This window comes from Patella vulgata, chromosome 4 (genome assembly GCF_932274485.2).
Source record: "Patella vulgata chromosome 4, xgPatVulg1.2, whole genome shotgun sequence".
NCBI classification, from domain to species: Eukaryota; Metazoa; Mollusca; class Gastropoda; family Patellidae; genus Patella; species Patella vulgata.
The window spans coordinates 5,907,376-5,926,052 of record NC_065882.2 but is presented as its reverse complement, the minus strand read 5'-3'; the positions used below and the strand labels follow the sequence as shown (position 1 = coordinate 5,926,052).

At 35.6% G+C, this 18,677-nt stretch overlaps 1 protein-coding gene across 1 annotated transcript; it reads left to right on the top strand.

Moving 5' to 3' along the window:
* The first annotated feature begins 486 nt into the window (after nucleotides 1-486).
* LOC126817374 (BOS complex subunit ncln) lies at nucleotides 487-17,496 on the top strand. Its single transcript, XM_050544319.2, has 14 exons — nucleotides 487-753; nucleotides 2,349-2,539; nucleotides 3,200-3,344; nucleotides 4,721-4,815; nucleotides 6,084-6,167; nucleotides 7,033-7,136; nucleotides 7,902-7,987; nucleotides 8,911-9,035; nucleotides 9,843-10,033; nucleotides 10,949-11,066; nucleotides 12,022-12,185; nucleotides 12,944-12,997; nucleotides 13,917-13,995; nucleotides 15,065-17,496. The coding sequence occupies exons 1-14, from the start codon at nucleotides 588-590 to the stop codon at nucleotides 15,131-15,133; spliced, it is 1,671 nt and encodes a 556-aa protein (XP_050400276.1). The 5' UTR covers nucleotides 487-587; the 3' UTR covers nucleotides 15,134-17,496.
* The last annotated feature ends 1,181 nt before the right edge of the window (nucleotides 17,497-18,677 follow it).

The window sequence follows — 18,677 nt, the reverse complement described above, 5'->3', positions numbered from 1 at the left end:
TGATCTTAGATAGATTTAAAGGGTTTAGTTCACTACACTATAAAGTAATATAAAATGGTGGTCTGTATCCAGTGTTATTAATTGTAGTTACCTCCCCTTATATAGAAATTTCACAACACTAATAATATTATACGCGAAACTATTTCATCGCAATATTGTGAAAATAAATAAGTAATTAAGATCTGCCCAGAACCTTACCGTCTTTCATATTTAATTGTTAGGTGGACTTTGATAAACACAATATAATATATTTCTATACTCTGTGAATCGATCTACCTATAGTTATAAATAATATATATTTGAAAGCATTTTTAAAAATTATTATTATTAAACAATAGGGAACTTTTACATTGTTATCAATCTTTTGAAGAACAGGGAAGTTGATGATACTGTCTAGCTTCCAGCAATATCTATTGTTTTATTCGTTCCACTCTAGTGCTTTTGCCACGAGTTAAAATTTCGGACAAACCAGTACGACCTTGACATTGTTATCGCGTGTGTAAGAATTTCATTTTCAGTGATAACTCGAAGATCAAACGGGTTTTGAAAGTCATTTTTAAAACATCTCATCTTAAATAATACTCACGATGTTGTTCGACGAAATTGGAGAGGTTTTCGAGATGTTTCGGAATGCATTTCCATTATCATTTTTATTTTTTGTTCCAATTTTTATCGCCCTTTCGCCTGTTGGGGCTGCAAATGAATTCTCCGTTTACAAAATGCAGAGATACGATTTACAGGGAACTTCGTATGGTATGTATTGTAATTATTTTATTATCGTATGAAGTAGTTTGTCTACCATTCGCTGTGACTTATTAGCACCTTTGTAAATTAACAATACAGATGCTTGTGATTGCTGATTATATTTTTCAATCCAACATCATTGAACATCAGTTTATTTTCCAAAGGATGACTGCTCAACTCACATTTTGATTTTATATAAAAGATTTGTAGATGTAGAGCACAGATTTCACCTCGCAGTCAGAAAACCTGCGCATGGGCCTCTGTCTAATTTTGGTTTACCAATCTGTGCGTACAGAGTTAAGTTTGCTGAGTGTAAGTGATGGATTAGCTTTTCCTACTTAGTATTCACCATGGATCACATTAAATTTTTGGATTGGATTGAATTTCATGGGGAAAATTATTCATGCAGACGATGCAGTCCTTCATGTTTAATGTGTGCTTTCACTCCTATAGACACACCTCGACTTTCCTTCACAGGACTAATTAAAGACCCTAGAAATGGTTCCACTACTGATGTCTTCCGCCTTACTCCAGCCACAGTAGTGGCTCGTCCTACAGAGTTCCTTTGCGCAAGTTTTTTTTAGTGAAATCACTACAAAAAGGTTACTGGCCTATAGCTCCCTTAATTTACACATAAACTGACCCAAAACAGTACAGCACCTAGCTTAACATATAATAAATCAATTCCTATTGAAATAAAGGTGAAGCCTTACCGCATAATTATATGATTTGATGAAACCCAACTGCTACGCGAAATTTCAACTGGCTGGTGTCATGGCGGCTTGTGTGTAATATGTCATTATAAGAAACATCGCGATGTAAATGTAGAACGCATAACCACAAAGAAAAACTGTTCGGTAACTATTTTGTCATAGAATTACTTATTCCAATACAAACTGTAATGATATGTGTTGACAATTGTGCGTTTGAACCTATTTGAACTTGCGTAAGGATTCTTAGACTGTATCAATTGTAACGTTAAACACACAGTTTAACGTTACAAGTATAGTAACTATTAAAGACCCCTGCAAATAAGCTTAATCATTCTCCTAAATATTGCGATTAAGAAACTACTTCATTTGTTTATTTGTAAACTGCATACGTTTGAGCTATCAGTTTCAATAATGATAATTCTGATTCTATCATATTGACCAAACATATTTACCAAATATTAAACAAGACTAAAGCATAAATACATTTTGACTCTCCTTAATTCAAGAAAATGTGGAGTTACTCTTGCAATACAGTTAAAAAGCATTTTTTTTACGGGAGCTTTTTTTTCTCCTAGTTGAAATTGGCAGGAGCTTTTTATGGCTCCCACACAGTTTTATAAACATGAAGTTCTTTTTTTTTCTCCTAGTTGAAATTGGCAGGAGCTTTTTATGGCTCCCACACAGTTTTATAAACATGAAGTTCTTTTTTTTTTCCGCCTAGTTGAAATTGGCAGGAGCTTTTTATGGCTCCCACACAGTTTTATAAACATGAAGTTCTTTTTTTTTCTCCTAGTTGAAATTGGCAGGAGCTTTTTATGGCTCCCACACAGTTTTATAAACATGAAGGACAAATAGATTCATGTCATCTCTGTGTTTTTTTGTATTTTTCAGGAGCTAAGAATTTTTTGATAAATATGGAAGCTAGACCTGTAGGATCAACGTCAGTAACAAGAAAGTGTATAGTAGCGAGGTTAGAAGAAGTGACGTTGTCAGCGTATCGAGACTGGGCGAGTCAAAATGCTGGTGGATTGGTTATCCTAATACCAGAAAATATCCAACAGCTGTCTCCAGAACAAAAAAAGGTACGTAAATTAAGAATACCAATGGACATAACTGAAAGCTAATGAAATTTTTATTATTTAAATACACTGTCTAATTTAAATCTAATTTTATTCTTAAAAGAGTCAAAAGCCCCTCGAATGACCTGACGCGACCTATCACTACAACAAGTCAGATCTTTATGTAGTGTAGTCCATCAAAAGTATAAGGGAAACACGTGGCTAAGTGGGTAAGACGCTAGCTCGCTAGCCAGGAGGTCGGGTGTTCGATCCCTGCATTGGCCGAGAAAGTTCATCCAGATTTTCCGGCGTGGTTCTCCCTTGTCAGTGATGCAGGACGGAGGGGCTGACAAGGAAAGCTGTCTAGTCGTTCGGATGGGACGAAAAACCGAGGTCCCGTGTACACATTGGCGTGCACGTAAAAGATCCCTTGGCAGTTGGAATTCGATATAAGAGTAGGCCGTAGTGCCGCTGTCCGGGCAAAATTTCCCTCATAGCACACTGTATGGCGTATGCCCGTCTTCATTAGCCCAGGTTAGGAGCAGAACAGTAGGACGTTAAACTCCATTTCATTTCATTTCATTTCATCAAAAGTATAAAAAAAACGAAACGAAATATAGATCTGTATTTTAATCAGATTACTCGAAAAATGACATTTATATATTTTTGTATAATATTTGGTAGCATTTAAGAAGTTTGGAAGAAGATCTGTTGGTGGAAGATAATGGGATACCGGTTTATTTTGCTCCGGAGACGTCCGAACTAACAGTTATTTATGACAGTATTCAAAATGGTGCTTCGGGGGATCAGGCAGCTACAGCTTGGCAAGGTTGGTTTTAACTCAGATAATATTTTGGAACATTTTTTTTTCTTGAAAAGATAGATTTGTACTAAACCACTGGTGGAATCTGCCCAGAATTGGTTGAGGTTGTCTGCGTTCCCCCAAAAAATTTGTACGATGTGAAACGAAATATGATTTAACGTTTTTACTTTTCTGCACCACCCAGGCTGGTTTTTCGTCACATCCAAACAACTAGACAGCTGCCAGATTCCTAGAAAATTCTTAAGCACGTTGTTGTGCTTAGAATTTAAGTAGACTTTGCATTTAAGTAAACTTATCTTATTTTGTGTTCCCCAAAAAATTCTTAAGCACGTTCTTGGCCGAGGTTTTGCGGTGTGGTTCCCCCTTGTCAGTGGTACAGGACGGGGGGCCTGACAAGGACAGCTGTCTAGTCGTTCGGATGGGACGAAAAACCGAGATCCCGTGTATACATTGGTGTGCACATGAAAGATCCCTTGACAGTTGGAATTCGATATAAGAGTAGGCCGTAGTGCACTGTATGACGTATGCCCGTCTTCATTAGCCCAGTTCGGAGAAGAACAGTAGGACGTTAAACCCCATTTCATTTCCATGGATAACATAGAATATTTCTAGTACATTATGTGTAGGCATCGATTTCACATTAAGCCATACATAAAAAGTATCAATGGCAGATAGTCTCCTGGCTTGATTCAATCAGTTGAAAACAGGCCCATCTAATTAAAGATACATTCCTGCGTACAAACTGGGTGATTTAATGGTATATATGGACTAAAAACATATTCAAACTAATTAATTTGTCATAATTATGCTTCAAATCTTTCTCAAACATTGTAATTGTGAAGGAATGCCCTGCTATAAAAATTCAACCAAACCAGGTCATGTTTACGTCACGTGACTTACCTCTCGTGGAAGTCAAGAGGAGAATTCATTGCATACATAAAACGATGTTGTCTTTAATCGCTTACTATTTATTACAAATATCGAATCCAAATTAAATTCTCGGATTATCCACTACCCACGTCTTTTTCCGTCATTTTTATCTCAGAAAGTGTTGTACATCTTACTCTTCATAAAGTTTATCAACTTGTACATCAAGCGCTCAATGTTCGCGTGTGACCTTTGACATCATGCGTGCAGAAATTCCTAATCGTCGGGCTGTCGATTAGGGGAACAATTACATTTTTGTCCTGTATAAGCTCCATGAGTCTTTTTCGGGGAATCCAGTATTTTTCTAGTAAGATTGGATATCTCTACTTTCCATATATACCAAAATTGCCATACTTTTATTGGAAATAACCACCCCATAAATACTTTTCTGGGAACCCATCTTTAAACTTAGTCTTACTAAATATAGTATTATAGATTCTAGTTTTCATTTTTAGCTTTCCTTGGTGCAGCTACAGCAAATGGGTTTCAGATGGTTATGAGTGGGGCCACAGAGAAACCCCTACCTGATTTCCCTATAGCTAGTATACAGGTTAGTTATAATAGTTAAATTCCCTATGGTTAGTATACAGGTTAGTTAAATTCCCTATGGCTAGTATACAGGTTAGTTATAATAGTTAAATTACCTATGGTTAGTATACAGTTTAGTTAAATTCCCTATGGCTAGTATACAGGTTAGTTAAATTCCCTATGGTTAGTATACAGGTTAGTTAAATTCCCTATGGTTAGTATACAGGTTAGTTAAATTCCCTATGGCTAGTATACAGATTAGTTAAATTCCCTATGGCTAGTATACAGGTTAGTTAAATTCTCTATGACTAGTATACAGGTTAGTTAAATTCCCTATGGCTAGTAGTTAAATTCCCTATGACTAGTACACAGGTTAGTTATAATAGTTAATTTCCCTATGGCTAGTATACAGGTTGGTGATGATAGTTAATTTTCCTATGGCTAGTATACAGGTTAGTTATAATAGTACCTTGGAACGATACCTAGGGATTTTGATCATGAAAAAAAATATCAGATTGACAGCAAAATAGTCGCCATCTGCGCAAAAAACAAATTAACAATCATTTATCCAGTGCCGTTCGTGACTTCCTCATGGTTACATACTTGATAGCTGAGTCTAGTGTTCACTTCTTCTTTTCAAGAAACGCTTAATAGAGTTACATTGCAGAAAATTAATAACTTGAAAATAAAACATGTTACTTGACCCAATTTTGATGAGGTTAAGGTAATATCTGAAAACCAAAATATATTTTTTTTGTGACCTTATATATAAATATATAAACACAAGGTTAGATTTTTTCTGGAGGATAATTGTACTGCTCCACTTAAACTTATACCTTAAATTGTTTAAGTGGCATTTATTCACTGAATGAGAATAACACATGACACAATTATATGGAATACAAGTTACTTGAAGGGTTTATTTCTAGCAACGTTTTGACAGCGGTCTCTCATCTTTATACAAATTATGGAACAAAGAATGACAACAACAGTACAATGAAGAGATATATATTTATATATATATATACAAAATATGGAACAAAGAAAAACAACCATGGTACAATGAAGATATATATATATACATATATACAAAATATGGAACAAAGAAAAACATTTATATACAATCAGAGATAATCATTTAGAAACCATCAAAGGATGGGAAGATACTAAACAACTATCTCTAAATTCTTCAAGTAACTTGTATTCTATATAATTTTGACATGTGTTAAACTTATACCTGTAGATGTATGGCCCCTATTGAATAGATATATTTATATTTATATATTACAGGGTAGATTATCAGGAAGTGGTATAGAAGAACAATTACCAAGTATTATTCTTGTCGCTCATTATGATTCTTTTGGAGTGGCGCCGGTAAGTTTCCAGTTGGCAAACAGTAAAATGGTAGATTGATCATGGGTTTTTTCCAGGTCCTCCGGTTTCCTCCCATTGCTAAAGACCCTCACGCGCAAGCGAATTATTGAAATAGATTTGAACTATATATGAGTCCTGTAATGCACTGGTTTTTTGTGGAGTGGACATTAAACCCCATCTCTGGCATGTATTGGACTGTAAATTCATGTATTGGACTGTAAATTCATGGATTATGGCCCTTGTTTTTGGAAAAATCGTGTTTTTAATATGTGGAGGTCGGGTGTTCGCTCCCTGCATTGGCCAAGAAAGTTCATCCAGATTTTCCAGCGTGGTTCCGCCTTGTCAGTGATGCAGGATGGAGGGCCTGACAAGGACAACTGTCTAGTCATTCGTGTGAGACGGAAAACCGAGGTCCCTTGTACACATTGGCGTGCACGTAACAGATCCTTTGACAGTTGGAATTCGATATAAGAGTAGACCGTAGTGCCGCTGTCCGGGCAAAATTTCCCTCATAGCACACTGTATGGCGTATGACAGTCTTCATTAGCCCAGTTCGGAGCAGAACAGTAGGACGGTAAATCCCATTTCATTTCATTTCCAATAAGGACGTTTGAATTTGAATTTTGGGAAAATCGAAATAAAATTGCCCAAACAAATGGTCGCTCTTTGTACGCAAATACGAAGGTTGTGGACCCTCTACAAGGAAGAAACCACACCAGAAAATCCTGATGGAAACATTCTCAACCAACGCAGCGAACGAACACACACCCTCCAGGTTAGCAAGCCGACATCTTACCCACTGAGTCACTGTGGCTCCCGTTGTGTAAACTTAATGAAATAAAGGCTGTAATGTTTATTATTTCAGGGTTTAGCTAAAGGAGCTGATTCTAATGGAAGTGGGGTCGTTGTTTTATTAGAACTTGCCAGGTTATTTTCCAAACTCTTCACCAATTCCAGAACTCATGCAAAGTATCCTTTAATAGACAAAAAAATTTAAAATTCAATGTTTTGTATTGTTTGCCATTTTATGACAGGCCTGCAACCAGATTTCTAGGGTGCTTAGAAACCCAATTTCGCAATTTGCATTGCATCTGAATAAAATATGCATATTTGGAAAGCTTATGTTTAGATCTTGGGGTAGGCCTACACAAGTAATTTTGGAAACCATTTAACAGTACAATGAGTTTTCTCCCTTAATGCAAAATGTCAATATTTAGTTTATACGATATTTTATTCAATAAACTGAATCGCACTCGAATACGTATTTTTCTTAATTTTTTCAGTAAGCAAGTTTACTAAGCTCTAGTTTTTATTTATACAATTCCCACAAGGCCCTAATATAGCGGTAAAAAAATTCTAATGCATTTTTCTCACAACATGTTGAGGATTTACGTAATGCCACTTTTATTTATAGAATTCCCACAAGGCCCTAATATAGCTGTAAAAAAATTCTAATGCATTTTTCTCACAACATGTTGAGGATTTATGTAATGCCATTTTTATTTAATACGACAGTTGTTTGGATTTGACGAGCTAGGCACATGCTATCACTGCCTTATGCTTATGCTAACGATGTGATGTCACACGTAGACCTATACTGCATGTGAACTTAGAGGTCAGTCATCGTGAACAAAGGGGTAAAAGAAGGCTTTCGCTTTATGGCTGTGAAACAGATTGGAATTTAGCTTGACATTAAAAGAGTGTTAGTGTATTTATGACCTTAATTAAATGTAGATATAATATCGTGTTTTTATTATCTGGTGGTGGGAAGTTTAATTATCAAGGTACCAAGAGATGGATTGAAGATAATCTAGAATCAGGTAAGTCTTGTTTTTACCCCCACACTTAATGTTTTCAATTAAAAATATAGAGAGAGGAATCCAAAACCATTTAAACATACATTACGCAAGAGCTAAATCTGTATATAGCAGGTCTTTCTTTAGGCCTGAAATGTTATAGAAATTATTAATTAGACATTTATAAACTTATCCAGGCCATAATCAACTCTAGATGGCATCGGATTTCTCCAATATTAAATAGATTAGAACAGTTCAGCCATATGTTGATTTAAGCTAAAAATGGAGGAGCGAGACTTAGCTTCGAACAACCAGTATGGTGGTTGAAATTATTGCACACGTCTTTTCAAACCTTCAAAGGCTAATATCTTCGCTTGCAATAGAGTAATTTGAATGAAATTTTCAAATTATTCATTTTACATTATCTATTTTTGAACTATTATTGCACGAATGGCTAGCTCTTTATCTAAATCTTACATAATGTATCTTTAAATAACAAAAACTTAGATGGAATCCAAGTCATAATAATCTTGATACAGTGACACCAGTGGTAGGAGTCATGGGTATCATAAAACCATCTTTTATATAGCATCTAACGTTTTGTTAACAACCAGGGGGTTGGATGGTCGCATGGTTAGCACGTGCGCGCTGTATCATAAGGCATGTCATTGAGTCAACTGGCGTGGTTTTGAATCCCTAGTTGTACGTGACAATTAATTAGTAGAGTCGCCTGTCCAACCTCGTGAGTTTTCTCCAGGTCCACCGGTTTCCTCCCACTGCTAAAGACCCCTACGCGCAAGTGAATTAATGAATTAAAATTAAACCATATGTTAGTCCCGAAATGACCGAGTTTGTGTCAAGTGGACGTTAAACCCATTTCTCTCTCTCTTTCGTTACCCCATCCCCTCTCGATTCTTACATTATAAATGATGATTTTCTATTTTTAGATACGAATGTATTGACTGATGCAGCATATGTTTTATGTCTGGACATGCTCGGAGCTGATAACTCTCTACATCTTCATGTATCGAAACCACCAAAAGACGGCAGTGCTGGAGCAGAATTCTTACAAGTGAGAAATATTCTTTATTAATCGGTTATATAAATACTTAAACACCAAATATACCACTACAACTTACACTGTAACCCAGGTATCATTTAATCTTGTGTATCTAGGCACTAATTTCTTTCACATTCGTTTAATATCAAATCTTTGTTTAAAAATTTGTAAAAATCATTTAAAATCACCCCAAATCATCTAATTTGTACTTGATATCTAGTTTAAAGCTGACTAATTAATTTTGATAATGAGTGTCCAATTTACAAGTATTTAATTTCCTGAGAACTGTTTAAAAATTAATCAGTGATCGAGAAATTAAACACTTGTAAATTGAACATTCATTATCAGAATTGAATGGTCAGCATTAAACTGGACAAAAGTACAAATTAGATGAATTTGGGTGATTTCAAATGATTTTTACAAATTTTCAAGAAAGATTTGATATTAAACGAATGTGAAAGAAGTTAGTGCTAAATACACAAGATTAAATGATATCTGGGTTACAGTGTTAGGTATCGTGGGAGTTGTAGTTTAGTGCCCGATGCAAAAAAGTAAAATGTTTCAACAATTCTTTTGCCTGACATTGGGGATAGGATGCCTAGCGAAATTACAAGAGTGACTTTGTATGGCATTGAAGCTTCGCAAGATACTATTGGTGTCGTGGTTGGTTGAGATTTTTTCTTGGGCAGTCATCACATGAGTTGTAGCCCAAAATTCAGCTTTTCACTCAATTGTCGTATTTCGCCAATTGAGAGAATTCTATGTGAGTATCTTCTTAGATACTTACCTGAATGACTTTATGACTTCTTATACTTTTAGAATCTAGAGGAAATCACAAAATCAAGTTTCCCTGAAGTCAAGTTTGATATGGTTCACAAGAAGATTAATTTAGCTGATGAAATGTTGGCGTGGGAACACGAACGTTTTAGTATTAAACGTCTTCAAGCTTTTACTTTATCACATCTTGACTCTCATAAATACCCGTCCAGAACATCCATTCTTGATACAAGGTAAGATAACTCTCATGGAACAGGTAACATAAAACATGCAATTCAAATATATGGTTACAATTTTAAAGATGCATTATGTAAGATTTAGATAAGGAGCTGATCTAGAGAGATGATTATAGATTTTTCGTGTGAATAAATGTCTAAATAATAGTTTATATAACATTTGAAACCAAAATAAAGGCCTGCGATAGGCAGACTTTTGAAATAAAATTGAACCATGTGTTAGTCCCAAAATGACCTAGCTTTGTGTCGAGTGGCCGTTAAACCCCCATTTCTCTCTCTTGTGCAGGCCGGAGGGCCTTACAAGGACAAAATTGTCTTGGCATTTGGATGGGATGAAAAATTGAGGTCTGGTGTAAACATTTGATATAAGAGTAAGCCGTAGCGCCGCTGTCCGGGCAAAATTTCCCTCATAGCACACTGTATGGCATATGCCCGTCTTCATTAACCCAGTATAGGAGTAGGACGTTTAACACCATTTCATTTCAGAATTAACCCATAGGTCGTTATATAACGTCCTGGACAACTGCCACTCACTGTGTGTAGGGCGTAATATAACACCTTGGAGGTTTTTTCCCCAACCTATTCTTAGAACATAGTACATAGTTCTTCGTCACTTCGTCAAATTAATTACACAATAGGGGGTAGTTAACGTTTTAAAAACGTCACGCTTAACGGGTTAATTACTCAACAGCGCTACTGAAAGTAAACAGTCGTAAATCCACAACTTATTATGTAATCTAGATGGACCATTTTACACTATGCAACTGTAGAAACCCAATGGTTTTCTATGATTCTCAATAGATTTGAACAGTTTACCAACAATGGTTTGAACCTAAACATTAAATACAGAAACTCTTGATACCAAATTGTAGCGAAATGGAAAGTAAAGTTTATATATTTGTATATTTTTAGAGATCAAGTTGATGTGAAGGTATTGAGTAGAAATGTACAGATTATAGCCGAGGCTATTGCTACACATATTTATAATTTAACTAGTCCGAGTGTAACACAACTTTTCGCTGATGCTCTCGTAAGTGTACTTAATCATCTTAATATGTAAATAATCATATCAGCCCCGGAAAACCTACTGTATCTGGCTGGTTGGATGGTCGAATGGTTAGCAGTAGTAGTGTCGTCTGTCCAACCTCGTGGGTTTTCCCCGTGTCCTCCGGTTTCCTCCCACTGCTAAAGACCCCTACGGGCAAGCAAATTAATGAAATAAAATTTAAAAACAATATTTTAGTCCCGAAATGACCTAGTTTGTGTCGAGTGGACTTAAAGCCCATCTCTCTCTCTCTCTCTCTCTCTCTCTCTCTGTATCTCATGATGGTCAACTTATTAAAGACTGAAACATACTGTTAACACTGTAACCCAGGTATCATTTAATCTTGTGTATCTAGCACATTCGTTTAATATCAAATCCTTGTTTAAAAATTCATAAACATCATATTAAATCACCAAGTGTCCAATTTAAAGGTGGCCATTCAATTCTGATAATGAGTGTTCAATTTACAAGTGTTTAATTTCTCGATCACTGTTAAAAAATAAACAACCCATTGATTATTGATGTATAATGATTAATTTTTGAACTGTGGTCAGGAAATTAAATACTTGTAGATTGGACACTCATTATCAAAATTAATCAGTCAGCTTTAAACTTGACACAAGTACAAATTAGATGATTTTTGGTGATTTTTTACGAATTTCCCACATGGCATCAGACTCGAGTGATAATATAAACAATTTCACTATCCTATTTTAATATTATTTCATCACATCAAACTGTTTTGTTTCCTTTTGAGACTTTGTTTATGGAGTGACGAGATTTAATGAATACTGTAAAACAATACAAATATTTATGGTGTATTTTTTTTTTTTTTTAGAGTCCACAGGAGGGTATTGAATACTGTAAAACAATTGATGTTTCATTGCCTGGCAACCTATCTTTATTTAATATATGAATATATTTGGTATTTTTGTTTTAGAGTCCACAGGAGAGTATTGAATCTGCCTGGTTAGATTATTTAACGAATGATGCGAGATCAGCTCAGTTAATCAACACAGATAGTAGTCTAATTAATACATTACAAGATACCATGTCCAGATATCTTAAAGATGTTAAAATCACAACACATAAAGCTGATAAACGGTAAGAATAATATTGGCTGGAATATTTCACTGTAACCCAGGTATCATTTAGTCTTGTGTATCTAGCACTAATTTCTTTCACATATGTTTTATTCGTAAAAAAACGTTTAAAATCACCATAAATCATCTAATTTGTACTTGTGTCCAGTTTAAAGCTGACCATTCAATTTTGATAAATCTTCCTTGTGCTAAAACGGAAAATTTCACCTTTTGACCTCCGGGGTCACAAAGAACAAAGGTGAATTTAGCAAGTTTACATTTTTATTGAAAGGGTGATTACTTTCGATCATTTTCAGCTTATTTTCATGAAACAACAATGGCTGCACATTCACTTTTGGTGCAAATGACCTCATTTGACCTTTGACCCAGAATATCTCGAAAACGCCCCAACGGCAGATTGATTACCACCCGGCATTGTATTCTACGCGAAATTTTACTATAGAAATGTTGGGTCTGGTTTTGTGCCCATTTGATGGACACCCCTCCACACTGAGCCTCCAGACTAACAAGACAGTCCTAATGCTTCATGCCAAATTAGAAATAAATCCGTTAACAACTGTATCCTGCTTTTTGAAAAAAAAAGGGGGAGGGGGTGGACTGTGGAGGGAGGGTGTGACTCCTAAATGGAAGGTTGCAGATGGTTTAGTCCTGTCATGAAGCCTATGTGTAACTCTTGTTGTATTTTATAGAAATGATTTCTGTATATTTCCAGTTGAATAATTAAAAGCCATTCAAGTAATTTTTTTTTTTTTTTAACAGAGATCCTGAATTTTTGTTTTATAGTGGATCTAAGTACACATTAAATGCCTACAAGTAAGTTTAAGTTTATCATGTCTCGATTTAATTCAAGATCATATAAATCTGGGAGCCATGGTGGCTTAGTGGGTAGGACGCTAGATCGCTAAGCTGTAGGTCCTGTGTTCGATCCCAAGTACAGCAACATGACAGCCCTTCGTTTAATCTGGGTCTTCCCTAAAACTTTGGACAGTGATTTAAGGTATTAAAAATGGTGAAAGTATGTTCGCCTCCAAACAGTATTGTTTACATTGTTTTCCATTTGATAGCCTCGTTTGTCACACAATCAATTTTTCTGCAATATGCTGCTATGCACTGGTTAATTGGGCATAATAAAATCGTGAGTCATAACTTTACGTTATATAAACATATTTGGTCCAATTTGGACTCTGTTTTAAGCGTAATGCTTTTGTAACGCACTTAGCTATTGGTTGTTAATCAGACCATTGACCTGTCATAATTTGGAACAGAAATTTGCCTTCGTTAAAGCAGTGTTTAGTGGGATTAGGTATGATCAAACGAAACACTGCGAGGAGTATGTCGTTCAGATGGGACAAACAACTGAGGTCCTGTGTACACATTGGCGTGTACATAAAAGATCCCTTGTCTGGGTAAAATTTCTCTCATTGCACACTGCATATCATATGCCTGTCTTCATTCAGTCGAATCTAAACAGTAGGATGTTAAACCCCATTTCATTTCAATTCAAGAGTAATATTAATCTGATTGGCATAAATGGTCTAAAAAAATTCCAGATATATCTGCCACCATTTCCCAATCTCTTTTTATCTTTTTAGCAGAAAAGTAGAACGTTGAACTCCATTTCATCTCTTGGATGTGATAGAATCTAAGTGCATGTAAAAGATCCCTTTAACTTTGAGAATTCTTGTCTTCACGTGTCAGTGTTAAATTAATTGTGACTTGTTTGTATTTTCAGCGTAAAGCCGGCAGTATTTGATCTATTTTTAGCAGCAGGTATCGGAGCTTATCTCGTATTGGTGTGGATGGTATCACAGGTAAATATATATCTATACTTCGTTATACAGCGGGTGTGGGGGGGATGACCGAATTGTTAGCACGCAGGTTGTATCATAAGGTCCGTCATTAAGTGGATGTTAAACCCCATCTCTCTCTCTTGCTGTATCGTAAGGTCTGTCATTGAGTCAACTGGCGTGGTTTTGAATCCTCGGTTGTATGTGACAAGGAGAAGGGTCGCCTGTCCAACCTCGTGGGTTTTCTCTGGGTCCTCCGGTTACCTCCCACTGCTACACGCAAGCGGATTATTGAAATAAAATTAAACCATATGTTAGTCCCAAAATGACCTAGTTTGTGTTGAGTGGATGTTAAACCCCATCTCTCTCTCTCTCCCCCTCTCTGCTAGATTAGTCTGAAATTCCTGACATTTTGGTATCATAGACATGATACAAACACATAACAGGATAGATTTGTTTTTATTTAAAAAAACTCATGGAAAACCAAATACAAGCAACCTTACTAGCATAATGTCAGAACAGAAAAATAACTTAGAAAGGTTTGGACTAAGATGTGAAGTGGATCATAGCATAAAAGTTGCGGCTAAAGTGGAAAAGTTCCAGCAAAGTCCACATTGAACGAACCTCGAACTTTGCAACTCAATTATCACAGCCAGACTTGGTATTCTTTTATCGAGGTATCTAAGAGGTCTTGAGTTGGGTTCTAGACCAATTGAAATTAGTGACGAAAAACGTAAGAGATTATTATGTGAAGGCATTGATAAGATAATACAGAGTTGAAGTGAGATCAAACCTTCTATTAAAGATGGTGGTTAGGGAACTTCTCTTTAATTAAGTTTTTAACTGAATTATGATATGTAAATGTAGACCATGTGACACTTTAATAAACACTTCTTCTTCTTTGAATAATTTTTTATTTTAATCAGAATTCTTTTAGTAAGACTGCTCTTTGTTGTGTATATATCGTCGTGCACGTAAAAGAACCCTTGACATTTAGAATTCAAAACGTCCAGGCAAAATTTCCCCATTTCATTTTTGTATTGGTCTTTTTGTCTTGAATGTAGTGTTTTTAATGTTTTTATTAATATTTCAGAATTTCCACCTGCTACACTCCACATTGAAGAAATTCGTCCAACAGCCACAGAAAACGAAATCTCAGTAAAACTAGAAATCCGCAATTTCCATATTGGACAGTATGTTAATTTATGCTTGTAAAAACAATTCTTAATTAATGTGTGTTTGTAACAAATTACAATAATGTGTGTAACCAATTACAATAATGTGTGTAACCAATTACAATAATGTGTGTAACCAATTACAATAACTTTTTTTTATAACAAATTACAATAATGTTATAACCAATTACAATAATGATACTGTAACAAATTACAATAATTTTATTGTAATAAATTACAATAATGTTATTGTAATAGATTACAATAATGTTAATGTAACAAATTATAATGTTTTTGTTACCAATAACAATACTATTGTAACCAATTACAATAATGCAATCTGTTTCTGTGTTTGTGTGCATGAATGCAACCAATCCATTTTGAAAACTTGTTGATGAATATTTTTTGAGAAATTGTCCATCTCTATAATCAGGTTCTAATTATATATATACAAGCAGTTCCAAATGTGTTAAAAATTAATCCTCAGTGTATCTATAATGGGATTTCATTGGCTGAAAGTTCAAATACTAACCCTGATTTTAACTCCCAACCAATGGAAATGCAGGATTCTTAAACTAGCATAGTTCAAGTTACAGTGAACAAGGTCCCTGATGTATAATTTGTATGTTGAAAGGGTTTTTTTTTTATCTGTGGTAGCATATCATATAATTAATGTGAGGTGTTTGATCAATCTCGATCCCTGTTATCTCTGATAAAACTCGCTGGCCATTTTGAAAGTCACAAAAATCCAAGATGGCGGCAAGGTGGCTCAAATTCGCATTTCTTCAGAATTTTCACATATCTAGCCGAATCACTCACATTTTTGGACTAAAAATAGTTCCAGTTACATCATTAAATCAACTGTTTTCGAATGAACTTTCAATGTGAAGGTGTGAAAAATTTTCTAAGAATCATTAATATGTAACTCATGCAACGAACCGATACCTAATTGTCGAGAAATCGGCAGCATTTCATTCTTAACAAATCCTGCCAATCAGTAGCCACAGAGGGGCGGAGCTTAGGAAATGATTTCATGCTGATTAATGGCCGGCGAGTTTTACCAGACATAAACAAAGGATAAATTTTATCTCTGGGATAAATACAATCTGATTCAAATACAGATCTATATTTCGTTTCATTTTTTATACTTTCGATGGCCTACACTACATGAAGATCTGACCGGTTGTAGCGATAGGTCGTGTCAGAGGTCATACTAGCGGCTTTTGACCCTATGACGTCAGACATTTGATTAACTAATCAACATTGATGTTACTAGTGGATTACCCACAGTTCCGTGCAAAACATGCCTAAAACTCGCCGTAACAGACCGTTTCATTGGCTAATAGCTCACAATGATAACAATGATAACAAATCTTCCAGATCCTAGTGTAGTAAAGACAAGTAAAACGAAATTTTGAACTATAAAAAATGAAACGAAATAGGATCTGTGTTTTTATCACATTGGTGTTAATGATAATCAAAAGTAAATTATGAAGTCTCTGTTTGTATATTTTCGTATAATTTCAAATTACCCGCAGCTTAAAATAGATGGTATCTATAAACAGTCCTACCTTGTTAAAGAATAATCCTATTAATCCTATAAGTCACTATTGCCAGTTGAGAAATTGGCAAAAATATCATTTTCATCTTCAAATTTAAACGTTTGACGTTTGGGAGAGTGTGTGTATCAGTTATATAAATTTATGTGAGAGAAAAAAATGCCAAAGTTCTGATTTTCTGGTCCTTTTGCTATATTTAAGGCTTTTTTTTAGGTTCAGTGGGTTACAAAGGTTTGGTGATGGCACACTGTATGGCAGTCGGAGCAGAACAGTGGGACATTACATCCCATTTCATTTCAAATAAAAAGGCCACATTGGGTGCCTCCTGTCCGAAATATTTCAATTTCAATTTTGATTGGATGTCTAAGTTGAAATGAATGTCCGGTGCCCCATCTGCGCCCCCCCCCCTTCCCTGCAAGCCACTGCCCCTCTTGTGTATGTTAAATTCCTTTTATATATTTTTTGTAGGTAAAATCAAGGCGCTTTACACAGCCTTATATAGCACCATTTTCTCTGGGGACTGAATAATACCACTTATGCAATATCGTATTTAAAAATAGAATTTAATTTTCTTTTTTATGTTTATACCTAATTATTCAGGAGCTATTTTTAAGTGTAAATTATTACAACTTTATCAATCATGCTAAAATTCATTCCATTTTCATTTGTATGAATTGATCAAATTTGAAACATAAAATTGAAAAAAAAAATTGAAAAAAAATAATTGTATATTATAAATGTTTTAATTAATATTACCCAGACGATAATTGTGAAATTATAGATAAAATAAATTTTACCATATTCATTATATAGTTAAAAAGGTTTATTGGGGTTTGGGGTTCACGGTGGCTAAGTGGGTAAGGCACTGGCTCGCTAGCCTGGAGGCTGGGTTTTCGATCCCTGCTTTGGCCAAGAAAGTTCATCCAGATTTTCTGGCGTGGTTCCTCCTTGTCAGTGATGCTATGCAGGATGGAGGGCCTGACAAGGACAGCTGTCTAGTCGTTCGGATGGGATTAAAAACCGAGGTCCCATGTACACATTGGCGTGCAAGTAAAAGATCGCTTGACAGTTGGAATTCGATATAAGAGTAGGCTGCAGTGCCGCTGTCCGGGCAAAATTTCCTTCATAGCACACTGTATGGCTTATGCCCGTCTTCATTGGCGCAGTTCGGAGCAAAACAGTAGGACGTTAAACCCCATTTCATTTCATTTATCATAATCTCTGTCATTGAGTCAAGTGGCGTGGTTTCGAAGCCCCGGTTGTACGTGACAAAAAGTAGTTATGCCTGTCTAACCTCGTGGGTTTTCTCCGGGTCCTCCGGTTTCCTCCCACTGCAAAAGACCCCTACGCGCACGCGAATTATTGAATTAAAATTAAACCATATGTTAGTCCCGAAATGACCTAGTTTGTGTCGAGTGGACGTTAAACCCCATTTCCTCTCTCTTATATTTTATGCTAGTGCAAAAAACGGAAAATTTGACCTTTTGACCCCCGGGGTCACAAAGAACAAAGGTGAATTTGAGTTTTGACCCCTAATATCTAGAAAACGCCTTAACGGCGGAATGATTACCATTCGGCACCGTATTCTACACAATATTTTACTATAGAAAAGTTGGGTCTGGGTTTGTGCCCAATTGATGGACACTGGTAATTATGATTCGTATTAAACATCATTTTGAAGTTGGAATTAAACCCACTCGTTGTTCTGTTCGTATCAAGCATTCTCGTCCAAAAGTCTGTTTTGCCTTTTATGCGAAAAGACGAAAATGTGACTTAGATCTTTTTTCCCCTGGACTCTTCATGTGAAATCTGGTTAATGGAAGTTCACCCATCTCCTATATATAAGTCATCTCTGGAACTCTAATAAAAAAGATAAAACGATCACCAGTAGGCTAGATATCGTATTTCCATTCCATTTACTCAATAAACACCATACCACGTGCCTGGATTTCCCGCGCTAAAACAGCGCGTG

Coding starts and splice junctions, on each gene's coding strand:
- LOC126817374 (XM_050544319.2), top strand. CDS start 588: ATGTTGTTCGACGAAATTGGAGAGGTTTTCGAGATGTTTCGGAATGCA. Junction 6,168..7,032: donor ATTCTTTTGGAGTGGCGCCG/GTAAGTTTCCAG, acceptor TTATTATTTCAG/GGTTTAGCTAAAGGAGCTGA. Junction 7,137..7,901: donor AATTCCAGAACTCATGCAAA/GTATCCTTTAAT, acceptor AATTAAATGTAG/ATATAATATCGTGTTTTTAT.